Source organism: Ochotona princeps, chromosome 15 (genome assembly GCF_030435755.1).
Source record: "Ochotona princeps isolate mOchPri1 chromosome 15, mOchPri1.hap1, whole genome shotgun sequence".
Taxonomy (NCBI): Eukaryota; Metazoa; Chordata; class Mammalia; order Lagomorpha; family Ochotonidae; genus Ochotona; species Ochotona princeps.
Genome location: NC_080846.1, coordinates 40,034,293 through 40,047,783, shown reverse-complemented (window position 1 = coordinate 40,047,783; position 13,491 = coordinate 40,034,293). Strand labels below are relative to the sequence as shown.

Below are 13,491 nucleotides of genomic sequence, written 5' to 3'. Positions count from 1 at the left end.
ATTTCTTTGACAGATAGTTTCAAGGTGGGGGGAAGATGGGGCGGAGCTTCCATCCCCTGGTTTGCTCCCCAAATGATCTTGATGATGGGTCCCTTTTACCCACGTAGGATAACAGGGTGGAGTTTCTGGCTCTTGGTTTCAGCCTGGTCCAGACCTCACTGCTGAATGCATTTGGGAAGTGAACCTGTAGGAAATCTCCATTTCTCTTCACTCCTTTTCTCCTCCCCGCATCTCTCTATATATCTTTATCTGTCATTCTGCTTTTCAAATAAATAGGTAAATCTTAAAAAGGAGCGTAGTCTGTGGATTTACATCTCATGTTTTTTAATGTCTAGGTCTGTATCTACATAGTGATAAATACAGCTTTCTAGAGCTCATTTCTTAGTTCAATACACTGAAATTTCTGTTTATTTCTTACTTGTTAGTTGTTTGCTGACATAACCACTTAGAAAATACAGGAACCACATCTTGGTTTCCAAATACTATTCTCTACTGATACTAAAGCAGAGTTTCTTGGGGCAAAAAAGCCAGTTATATTGCACAGGCAGGAAAAGTAAAACATCATAGTACCTTGCAATCCTAAAAGGTGAAAAAATGCTCTTAGATTGATAGACATATCAGAAAGACACAGAGGCTGACTTAAGGGCTCTCACTAGCCAAATCTGAAATAATTTGAATTAAAATAGCTGATAGTTATGAATTGTAACCTGTTAAATGAAATAACCTGTTAGTTCACAGATTAATCTGCTAGTGTTATAAACAAATGAATGAATAAGATAAATGGGGAAGAATGGTTCTTCCTCATATAATTACAAATAAGTAGTTCAACATTAATAAATTATAGAAAGCAGTAGATTGAAAGATTGTCAAAGAATGTAAAATTAGCATGTAATAGTTTTGATGAAGAATAAGATATTTAAATAATTTTAAAGTATTTGTTTTCACAAGATACTTCATTAATTACAAAAGGAAAAAATACTGACTACATAGTAGAGATCACTGAAATAAATTAAGTTTACCATCAGCAATATTAGGAGAAAGAGATGTTTTATGCCATCTAGCATGTACTGATAAAGATACATCAAGTGTATGCTGAATTGACATGTCAGAAAAAAATTATGGAATATGGTGGTAAAATAACAGATGTGCCATCTTCCCAAAGTATGAAGGTACAAAAAGACAAAGAACAGCGTGTCAATTTTACTTACCTATAGGAAACCAGACAGGCTGTGATTAATGAAGCACAAAAGCTAATCTCTTAAACTAACTTGTCTTTTTTTGGTAGGCTTTAAATGATCAAAACAAAACTTTACTAAAAATAAAGGAGAAAAAAGAATAAGGTAGGTGAGTGTATTAACACAACCTGAAATCCAAAGTTTATTAAACTCAGTGGGCCGAGCATGATGAGGACAGATGAACAAAATACAGAAGAGTAGGTGTTATATGAAAAATCAATGAGAACAGTCAGATGCCTCTCAGTACACAGGAGCCTCATGACGATGGCGATGCTGGTAGTTTCTAGGAGGGGGATCTGGGTGGACATGGATCGGAGGGGAATTCTGTATCACGTGTGTACATTACCAGCTGGAAAGATGAGTAAGAGAATTTAACGTGAATAAACACTGGATGTAAAATTCCTGACATAGTAGTTGATTCGGATTCAGTTGGTGAGTAAAGGAGCTTGGATTGACTCAAGAAGTTATTGCTCCTGAAAATGAGACAAAAACTTGGGCGTTTTGGTTACTCTGGGGAGCAAGTGTGCTTTTCACTAGTATATTCCTTGTGTTTGCCTCCAGAGAGAAACCCTGGCCTGGTTTAGCATATCCCAGCAAGGGTTTCTTGAAACAATGGATTGTTGTTACCGAACATAAATAAGCTGCTTTTCAATTGGTATGTTTTACCAGTTAACATTTTCTTTTAACTTCCTCTTTTTGACTTTCTAATCTCATAATAAACCAATGGAATAATGATTAGTATAAATGCTGACATTTCAAGTGACGTGGTAATGTTTATATTGGGTGTGTTTCAATGGAAATATATGAAAGCAAAGTCCAGTTGACACAGTACAATATTGACATCACTAGCCAAAGAGATTTTATTATAATGGTGTTAGTTTTTGGTGAGGCAGTTCTTTCCCAAGAAAAATACGCTAAAGAGAAAGTCAGTGTTTTGATAGTTTTTAATGAATACATTCATGGAATTTTTAATATATTTTTAGTATTTTTTTTCTGTTTTCCTAAAATGTCGAAGAAAATATACAGTGTACTATGAGCCACACTGGAACATGTCTGCTTCTGGTGTCTCATAACTTGTAAGCTTCTGGAATGTTGCCTCACTCCAAATAGGCTGCCTTGTCTTTTAAAACATCTGTTCTTATGCTCTCTCAGTAATTTCTGAGAAGGCCTCATGCTGATGTATATTGTGTATTGCTTTAACGTGGCTACATAGCCAGAAGCTCCAAATTTATACTTTTTGAGGCTGCATTGTATACAAAAACACAATCCCAGGCATTATACAAGGAGAATGTCTTTCCTGGGTTAAAATGCCCTTCCTTTTTCTGTTGACAGAATTTAAAGCCTAAGTTGTCTGTCACCTTGAGGTTGAGTTTCCCATTCTTAGCATTTCCCTGTCACCTCCTGACACAATTTTTGTTGCACTGTGATCCTATGATTTCAGTGTGATTTTTCTGGCCCACATCATATTGAGTGTTGGCGACTTTAAATCTTAAATGAGTTAATGAGTGGATTTTATATCCTTGTGTTTACTGTTTCGACTGCCTCACTTCCATTTCTCCTTAACTGGGGTCATTGTAGCTTGATTCCCACTGCTTCACTGAATAATTCTTATTGCCAAGCCCACATTTCATCCTCAGTGTGCCAACTTTGAAGGCATATCACCTGTTCAGCTGCACAAGACCTCACCCTTCTTTAAATTCTCTTGTTGCTGTCATGAAATTCTTAAGATTTTTACAAAAGGCCTGCTATCTCTCTCTCTCTTATATCTATATCTGTATCTATCTATCTATCTATCTATCTATCTATCTATCTATCTACATATATATGGCATACTGTATAAGGAGTTCTGAAAAAAAGAATTTTCAGAAACTGGGTAGTGTTGTGGTGTAGTGGGTAACACTGCCACCTGTGATGCCAGTCTTCCCTGTGGGCACTGGTTTAGGAACTGGCTGCTCCATTTCTGATCCAGCCCCCTGATAATACTTTAGAAAGCAGAGGAAGATGGCCCAAGTGCGTGAGCCACTGCATGCACGTAGGAGACCTGAATGAAGCTCCTGGTTTTGGCCTTTCCCAGCCCTCCTGGCTGTTGTGGCCATTTGGGAAGTGAGCCAGTGAATAAAAGGATCTCTGTGTCTACTCCTTTCTCTCTTTCTCCTTTCCCACTTTGTTTTCCCCCTTTCTCCCTCCCTCTCTCCTTTTTTCTTCCTCCTTCATTCCTCTCTCCCCGTGTGTGTGTGTGTTATAACTTTGCCCTTAAAATGAATTGAATATTTTAGAAAGTAGAATAAAAAGAATTTGATGCAGCTCACTTTGTGGAATACTTTGTCTTCCCATATGCCGTGAATTGTACACCCTGTCTCCCTACCTCACACGTGACCTTATTCTTCCTTATCTGAAAGTTGAGTAATTTTACCTTCTTCACCCACTCGTTAAGTGATCACATCCAGTTTAGGGATCATCAAGTTTATTCGTCTAAGTTACTGCTTTTGTTGAGAAGACCATCACCACTTTGGCAGTAATAATTATGTTTGAATATTTCCCCTTTGGCAAGCATGATTTACAAGTTATGTAATATTTTCAGCATTTCACCTTACAGACGAAATATCCAGGGCACAGAGAAGTTGGCTCGGATGTGTCCAAGTGCCAAGCGGTAAATGACAGCTTGGATTGGAGCCCAAGAAGTCTGATCCTATGGCCACCATACTAGACAGGCAGAACCTCTCTGGGTCTCACCCCCTCCTTGATCTGTTTACAAGTCCAATTGGCACCTCATACTTACTAAGCTCAAGCAACTTTTTTTTTCCATCCTATACTTCCTCACTGCAAACCTCCTTTTCTGCTCTTCTTCATTTCGTTAAATGGCACCACAATTCATCTGGGTGCTCAGGTCCACAGCCCGATACCTTTGCTCTTTCTCCTGCTCACTTTTAATGCATAGACAATTCCCTTTGTCTGTACCTTTATGGCCGTACCTTTACCATAAGTATCTTCCCCTCTCAAACTGCTTCCAACTTAGTCCAGACCATTGCCTGCTTCTGGGTGGATTTTCGTGGTAACATCCAAATTGACTTTTTTAAAAAACGACTTGTTTATCTTTATTAGATTTACAAAGAGAAGGAGAGAGAGACAGAAAGATCTTCTATCTGCTGGTTCACTCCCTAAGTGGCTGCAACACCAGAAATGAGCCTATCTTAAGCCAGGAGCCCAGAGCCTCTTCCAGGTCTCCCATGCTTGTACAGCGTTCCAAGGCTTTGGGCCGTCCTCTACAGCTTTCCCATGCCACAAACAGAAAGCTGGATAGAAAGTGGAGCAGCTGGGACACGAACCATTGCCCATATGGGATACCAGTGCATGCAGGGCGAGGACTTTAGCCAGTAGGCTACCACACCGGGCTCCAAATTGATTTTTGTCTTGAGTTCTGAGTTCACTTTATTCCTATTGATCCCTGCTTTCTGCACGCAGCCAGAGCAATGCCTCCCCATCTCCCCTGTTCTCCCTTCCAGATATCATCTTCCTTAACTTCCAGATAATCTCTCTGCTTACTGATAATTTCTTAGATTAATTTTGCTTCTTCCTAAATTTCATAACATAAATAATTACACAGTAGGTATACAACACAGCTGTATCACAATTTGCATATACATTTTGCTTTGCTGGACAGTAGGGTTTCTAGTTGTGGTCTGTTTTGAATTGTTATTTTACATGTGTTATTAGACGTTAAGTGTTGCTGTTAGATGTGCACTTAAGAGTGGAGTTGCTGAGGTAAATGCTAAGTATATATTCAGTTTCATTAGTGATTTTGAAACACTTCCAAAGGGGTTGAACTATATTGCATATGCGAGTTCTAGTTGCTCCACAACTTCAAAATGTAGTGTTGTTGTCTTTTTGGTTGTAACCACTGTAGTGAATATGCAGTGACATCTCATTGTAGTTATTAATTTTCATCTTGATAACCAATGGAAATGAGGACCTTGTCATATGTATTGCCTATAAATCTCTTTTATTGAATGTCTTTTGCCTATGTTCCTGTTGCATGGTATATCTCTTTTTAATTTATTTATAGGACCCCTGTATAGATTTTATATATATATATACACACACACACTTCATTTTCTGTTGAGTATGTGTATTTAAATATCTTCTCCCCATGCTGGCTTGTTTATTCACTATGCTAGTTGTGTCTTTAAACAAGCAAAACTTAATTTTACTGTAGCCCAAAAAGTCTTTCTTTTTTTTTTTCTTTTCTTGTTAACAATTTCTATATCCTATTTAATCACTCCTTGCCTAGCCTAGGATTATCAAGGTATTTTATATTCCCTTTTAAAAACTTCCTGTTTTACCTGTTATACTTAGATGTATGAATCATATGGAATTAATCTTTATTTACAAGATACAGAGTAAAAATTAAGACCATCTTCTTTTATGGATATCCAGATTTTGTTTGAAAATACCATCCCTTGCCCTTTGTTAGAGTGGCAGTTTTCTTAAGCCTGATCATGATATTCTCTTTACTCAACCTGCTACAATGGTTTTCCATTGCTCACACAATAAAATATGCACACCGCCCTCAGCATCTCTTGTTGCCTAAGGCTTGCCTCCTTGCTCTGTTCCTACCATTCTTTTCTCTCCTGTCTACTCTGGCACAGTGTCCTCTCTGCTGATCCTCAGTCTTCCAAGTGTGCCATTATTTCAGGCTGTTGGGCTGAGATTGATCATTTTTCACATCTGCCTGAATCACTCTTCATATCCCTCTGCATTCTGCTCAAATGTCTTTCCTCAAAGGATCATCTAATCACCTCCCATAACATTAATGATTAAATAATATATAATGCCCTCTGTATATGTATGTATCATGATTGATGTCACCTATGTCACTGTAATTCTTAGAAGACTTTTGTGTATCTTTTTTATAGCACAATACATAGAACTTAAGGATCCCCAAGTATCCTGCATATGAGTATACATTGCTTCTCTTGTTCAATTTACATCAGCTGCAGATCACTGAGCCCCTGATGTAAATATTCAGTAGTTTGGATGAACTGTAGTGAAATACTAACTGTGCTTTTAAAAAAGGAGGGTGACTTTTACTTTTTTAAAGATTTATTTCTTTCTCTTGGAAAGGCAGATTTACAGAGAGCAGGAAAGACAAAGAGAAAGATCTTCTGTCCACTGGTTCACAAGTGGCCGCAATGGCCAGAGCTGAGCTGATCCAGAGCCAGGAGCCAGGAGTTTTTTCTGGTCTCCCATGTGGGTACAGGGTTCCAAGGCTTTGGGCCATCCTCTACTGCTTTTCCAGGCTACAAAAAGGAGCTGGGTGGGAAGTGGAGCAGCTGGGATGCGAACCAGAACCCATGTGGGATCCTGGGATCCTGTCAGTTGCAAGGCAAGAGTTTAGCCTTGCACACACTGGGCCCACCAAGTGACTTTTATCTAATTCATCTATAACATCATCACTGGATCAATCAAGACAACTGCAGTATGATTGAAAGAGTAAAGTATTGGATCCATCTATTATGAATTTCCTGAAGATGACAATTGTCCTATGGATGTTTAGGATAATATCTGTAGTCTTTGGAAAAACACACTGAAGTACTTTTGAATATGTTGTCGTAAACTATTCAACTGACTTCCAGAGAGTTCAAGAAAAAAAAAGTTATGTATGTGTTTGTGTCCATGAGCATGTGTGTGTGTTCATGTACAGATATAGTATTGTGTAAATGCAAGAACAAATTCATAGAACAAACTGACAAAATATTAACAAGTGGATTTGGTTAAAGGGTGTATTAGTGTTGCTTTTTACTATTCTAACTTTTCTTATTTCCAAATAAACAGTTAAAAATCCTCTCAGAAAAAAACATTCAGTCCTTGTGAATAACTTATCTGTAGTCACCTAGAGAATTAAAGAACTGAGTTTCTATTATCCTTTGCCATTACCACCTTGTACATAAATAATTATCGAGCCCTGATTATAAACTAGGGCCAGTTATCCTGATGTGTGGTTATGTAGGACGTGCTTACTTATTAGTTGTGTAGCCTTGAATGTCTTTAAAAAGTAGTTTTGCTGTTACCTAGTGGATCCTATAACCTCCAGTTTCTTTATTACCTGAACACCTTGTAATTAGATATGCTGCCCATTGTAATGAAACATGCCTGTGTTTGCGTTTTAACAAACAGTGGTTTTATTCTTCTGTTTCCTGATAGCTACTACCTCTTGGGATACATTTCTCATGCTATGGAATTTCAAGCCACAAGCTAGAGCTTTCAGATATGTGGGTCACAAGGATGTCGTAACCAGCGTGCAGTTTTCTCCCCTCGGAAACTTGTTGGCATCTGCCTCACGAGACAGAACCGTTAGACTCTGGATTCCTGATAAGTAAGAGAAACCACCGAATGCCTGCACACCTGATATGCTTGGGGTTTAGCAATGTGAAGGCAAACTGATGCCTTGCTCTTCCTGGGGGTGCCTCTGCTCCCAAATACCTTCGTATGCTGTGCTCAGTCTGGGTTCCATGTAAACTGTACTGACCTTTTGAAGTCAGGCATCTTCAAGCAATTTTTCCCCTTATTTTTAACTCATAATTATGTCATCTCTTTGAAAACTGCTTGTAACCATGGAAATATGCTTGATATATCTTACATGTTTTTGATTTGTTTTTAAAGATTTATTTTACTTATTTGAAAGGCAGAGTTAGAGAGAGAGAGAGAGAAATGGGGATCTGAGACCTTGCTATCCTCTGGTTTACCCCGCAAATGGCTGCAAGAGCTGGGCCAGGCTGAAGCCAGGAACTTTGTTCAGATCTCCCACGTGGGTGCCAGGGCCTGAGACATTGGACTGTCTTCTGCTTTCCCCGGGACTCTAGCAGGGAGCTGGATCAGGAGTGGAGGAGCCTAGACTTGGTTCTGTGCCCATATGGCTTGCTAGCACTGCAGACAGGGACTTAATTCATCATGCCACAATGCCCTGTGACTTCAGTGTCTCCCAGCAATGATGGTGGAGGTTTCCAGTCCCTTTGAAAATCTGATGTAAACTTTAGACCGTCTCCCCCAGAAAAATACCTATCTTGGACTTTGCTTTTGGATGCTGTAGGCTGGCCTGACCAGGTCTGTTGCCAGGTCCAACTTTCGCTGTGGGTGCTGGCAGCTGGCCCTGCTCAGTCTGCTCCCATCCCTGGTACATGCATACTGGTAGGTGTGACAGCCTAGCCCAGCATGACCTGTGCTACAACCTGGTTTCTGCACTTGCCAGTGTGCTAAGGTTTGCTCAGCCCTGCCCAGTCTGCCCCCTTCCAAAGCTGACCCACACATTAGCCAATGATTGGAGCTACTTTGCCCAACCTGTCTGATCTCCAGGCCTAGATCAGAGGGAGCTATAACCCACTAGAGGAATTTCCCAAGTTCCCCTGGTTGGTCCACTCCCAGACCCAGATCTTGCTCTTGCCTGGCATGGCCTTCCCCTCCATCTTGGCCTTGTATGAATTGGTGAATGTTGCGACTCAGCTCACCCCCACACCATTTTAAAATGCGCATGCTGGTACTGTAGCCTGGACCTGCCCAGACTATTCTCAGTCCCAGTACCCATGAGTGTTGGTTGGCAGGTTTCATGGTCACATCTATCTCAGCCCATCACCACCCCAAATCTTGAGCTAAGCAGCAGGACTCGTATTTCCACAGGATTTGGCCCACAAATCCCCCACAGAATCTACCCCTGGACCTGGTTCTCTCATGTGCTGGTTAGTGTCATGGCCCTGCCTTATTGTGACCCATCTCCTTTTTTAACATTCAGTCAGGTACTGGAATCTAGTCCTGCTAGACTGATCCCCAGCCCTAGTTTTTGTGTGGACTGGTGTGTGGTGGTCAGAAATGTTCCAAGTTAATAAGCCCAACTCAGGACTCCCCTGTTGGCTGGTGCATCAGTCTGTCTCCTTCAAACCACCAAGTCTCAGTCCCTTTGCTTACCTGCCAGTCCAGTGGCCTTGTTGTTGCGAGTCCGTCAGGATTCATTCCACACCTACATATACAGTGGCCTTATACATGGATGACCCTAGGCAGTAATTCTACACACCCAAGACCCCAGAGCTCACTGCTGGGTGGCTTAGCAGACAAAGCCTCAGGATTTGCACACTGCCTGACAGCAGTGGCTGGGGGTAGGGTCCCAAGCATTGAATCCAACCTAGCTCAGGGCTCCCCAGCAGCCTCCACGCTGCCAGGAAATCCATTCACCTAAACCTCAAGGTAGAACTCACCTGGGCCCCTCCCACCAAGATGGCAGTGGTGGGCAGAGCCAGAGAATCAAGCTGCCTGAGACCTCAGAATAAGTCACAACACCAGCACAGATTAAAAAGGGGGGGAATAAATAGATCCACTTCCTGTAAAAGGCAGTATACATTCCTCTACAGGGATAAGGGCAATATTAGCATCCATGTTTGTGGGTGAGCACCACAGTGGTGACTAGAAGGCTGAGAAAGAAAAGGTGAGAGAAGTGTGGAGGCACTTCTGGTCCTGCACTCACTTGTCATGTTGGGCAGTCAAGAAAATTTGGCTGAGAGCGAGTAAATACTTGGGAGGTTAAAAGCTTATGTTAAGATGAGGAACTAGAAACCAGTTAAGCTGCAGCTCTGCAAACACAGGGCACTCCTATCTTGGTTTCCTGTATGCTTCCTGTTGAGACAGGATTCAGTGGTGAGGCCAGCCTGCAGAGAGGCGGGCCTACGAGGTAAAGGTTCACAGAGGATCCTGCTGGGGTGTGAGGTGTTCCGGGACACCACCTGTCTCTTGGCTTCCTGGTGATTGTAGATCCCAGGCCTTTTCTTTGTATTCTTCAGGCCTGATACTCAGATTCAGGCCAAACCACACTCCTCCTTTCTCTTCACTGAAATCTCCCTTGAAATCTCACAAACTGATCCGTGATTTGTCTCTCCTGAATTTTGTTAAATATTGATTTCCGTTCTTACAGCTAGGGTGTCATCAAACAGGTAATAACAGATTAATGATAATGTTACCTTAGACTTCTACTAGGAGGATAAGCCAGGTTGGTGCTAAGAACCTTTAAATATTGATTCTACTGATGGAAGTCAGGAAAATATATCCAGCTCTTTTTATGTACCTGACATTGTGGTAGATGCTGATCGTATAAAGATAAATACATGGTCATTCTTGGCCACAAGAAACTTACCTCACAGTAGCAGAGAAAAAGGCCTGTATTTAAGTTACTTTGTAGTGTAGTAAGTAAAATTATTATAGCAGGTAGGAAGCAATTAAGCCTTTGTAGCTTAGTCATGATATTCTGGGGGATGGGCATAAAATGTAGTCTGAGAAAGCTAAGTGAGAGGCACAGGTGGAGCTGCGTGCTGCTGTAAGTACAAAGCTCAGCACAGTAGCAGAGTGTCTTGCCAAAGAGAGGGGCTTTTTTTTTTTTCAGTTGAAGGAAGCCAGAGACAGGTTGACACTGGGCTTTGTCTGTTTGGAGATAGACTTTTAGAAGGGTAATAAGTACAGTATGTAGGTAACTAGAGGGGATAAAAGATTACAGTAGAAAGACCAGTTAAGAGGCTTTCGACAGTAATCGGGGTGAAGGATGTTGAGGATATATCCACTTTGCAGCAGGCAGAGCTGACATACAAGGAAAAGGGAAAGTCAACAGATATTTAGAAAGCGTAGGCAATGTGATTTGTCGAGTACTAACTGTGGGAGAAGAGGAATTGGTGCTGGGCCTGGGGTGAGGTGAAGTGTGACCTGGGCTTCTGGTTCTAAAGCACCAAGGCAACCAATACTGAATGAGGTGGGGGTCTATGGGAGGTCAGTGTGAACACTGGAAAATCTATAACAGATGTGTTGTATCTGATTAAATTCTGTTGTCTGACCTTTGTCTAGAAATTATGGCCATTTTCCCCATTAGAAATATGACCTTATAAATGGAAAAAGTGCTTGGTCTCAGACACCGTGTAATGTGAATGTGCCTGTAAGACCTGGAAACACTGAGACAATATAGTATTTCCCAAATATCACTCAGGAACTGCAACTCTGGCTAACCTGCTCCAAATCATTTTAAGCATTTTTTTTTCTGTTTCATATCTTTTAAAGGTCTCACATAATTTTTTTCTATTTATTTTTCTGGTATATTTATTCAGTCCCAGCTAAGGGGAAAATGTACCTGTCATTTCAAAGTGTTGAGGCCTGAAGTATTGTTACTACCATTTAGCTGAATGTGAGATTCAGCCTACAGGATGTGCAAGGCCTTTGGTGCACACCACAAGTGTCTGTTGTCATTACTGGTGGATGAAAGCGAGGGTAGAGCAGGAAAGTCAGGTCTCCTGAGGACATCCTGTGTAGAGGCAGATGACACAGAGAATATCTCTTCCTAACTGGCGTGCCAGTCCACACTACTCCCTTGTGATCACTCAAAAACATTGCCTTGGAGTCACTGGCTTCTCCTCGGCCATAACTTCTTCATAAACTGCCATCCTCACAGGAATGGTAGGCATGGGAAATGTCTGTTAAAGATTTGTTAATACTTCCCTGGCTTCTGATTTTTAAAGAAGCGGTACATGCCTTTCATGGGTGAGAACAGGCTCTTTCCAGTTAGATATCAGCTTTCTAAACAGGATTGATGATAAACACAGCATAGCTTGGTCTTTTCATAAGTTTGTTAAGTTTTTCAAGAGTTGAACCATCAAATCTGTTTAGGTATTGGTCAGTTAAATCAAGCGAGTAATAAATATTAAACTGTTCATTTCTAGGAGAGGGAAATCGTCAGAATTTAAAGCTCACACAGCTCCAGTGCGAAGTGTGGATTTTTCAACTGATGGCCGATTACTGGCAACAGCTTCAGAAGACAAATCCATAAAAGTATGGAGTATATATCGCCAGCGCTTCTTATATTCCTTGTACCGACACACACACTGGGTACGATGTGCCAAGTAAGTACAAAATGTTTTCTGCATTTCTTTTTCTGCTGTAGTTTACAGTTGCCTCCCAAGCTTCAGAACAGGAGCTTGAGTCTGGATTCATTTCACTCGGCAGATATTTAGTAATAAGCAGTCAGAGTCAACATTCTAGGGAGACAATAAATATGTAGGAAAATTGAAGCTGGCATCTGAGTCAGTGGTCAGTGTGCCCTTGGGATACTGTATCCTATGTTAGAGTGTCCAGTGTGAGGCCAGGCTCTGCTTCCACTTCCCCCTGAGAGGAGGCAGCTGATGCTCAGGCTTGTGTCCTATCTGTACAGGAGACCTTGAGTGAGTTCCAGCCTCTTGGCTTCAGCCTACTGCTGCTCTGGCTCTGATAGATTTTTGGGAAGTAAGCTAATGGATGGAAGGTTCTCTCTGTCTCTCTCTCTCGTCCTTTCCCTTTTCCTTTTTCCCTCTCCCTGCCTTCCTCTCTTCCCCTCTCTGCTTTTCAGATAAGGTAAAATCAGTGGAGTAAATTAAATGGTGAGAGTGTGATGGAGGAAAGCAGTGCTGGGGCAGGTCATGTGTGGAGCTTTAATCAGGCCTTCAAGCACTGTCTCACCAGAAGGCCTCTGCACAGAGACCTGGAAAAGGCTGAAGAAGTTTGTGGAAGAAGGTGGGAACCTGGAGGCTGTATGAGGTAAAGCAGATTGTGGAGGCAGAGTGGGAGCGACCCAGAGGAGGCTAAAGCAGCTGAAGGACAGCTCTGATGTGAACCGTTGCATGAGATGACACACCCTTGACTTACATTTTCTGGGGGTGATTGTGCTGCTGTGTGCTGAGTCAGGCTAAAAGCAGGGGACAGTGATAGGAGGTTGTTGCAGTATAAGCTGTGGCCAGACCAAGGTGAGAGTGGAGATTGTGGGAAGTGATTGGTTTCCTGACTGAGTTCGGAGTTAAAGCCAGCAGAGCTTGCTGCTGTGCCGGATGTGACAGAGAGCCAGGGCAAGGCAGACTGCACAGTCTGGTTGCAATCTGCTGGCATATACATGCGCCTGCAAGTGTCTGTGCTTCCTGTCAGCCGACAACTGTTGGGCTGCCCCAGTTGAAAGACACACAATTCGAGTCTCCTATGCATCTTTTGTTTCCTGGTCAGAACAACCTGGGAGGAAGGGACTGGCACTGTGAGGAGAAGAATGAGCCTAAGAACTTGTTAGGGCTCATTTCATGGAAAGTGACAAAATCCCAAGCAAATTATTTTCCTCCCTTCAAAGCAGCTAATTGGCTTGTGCACTTGATAGCCTTGGAGTTGGGCTCTAATACTATTCGGTCTCTGTCTCATCTCCAGTCTTCTGTCTGCTGGCTACATT

The 13,491-nt window shown here is 41.8% G+C and overlaps 1 protein-coding gene across 5 annotated transcripts in view; it reads left to right on the top strand.

Annotated features, from left to right (window-relative positions):
- Positions 1–13,491, top strand: part of POC1B (POC1 centriolar protein B) — a 164,625-nt gene that overhangs the window by 12,407 nt on the left and 138,727 nt on the right. For 4 of the 5 annotated variants that reach the window (XM_058673564.1, XM_058673561.1, XM_058673562.1 and 1 more), the window contains exons 2-3: positions 7,437–7,608; positions 11,972–12,151. In XM_058673564.1, the coding sequence (XP_058529547.1) occupies positions 7,463–7,608; positions 11,972–12,151 (326 nt within the window). In that variant the 5' untranslated portion in view covers positions 7,437–7,462. Of the gene's footprint in view, positions 1–7,436; positions 7,609–11,971; positions 12,152–12,640; positions 12,822–13,491 lie in introns of those variants that run through there. The other variant, XM_058673563.1, reaches the window with a different exon arrangement.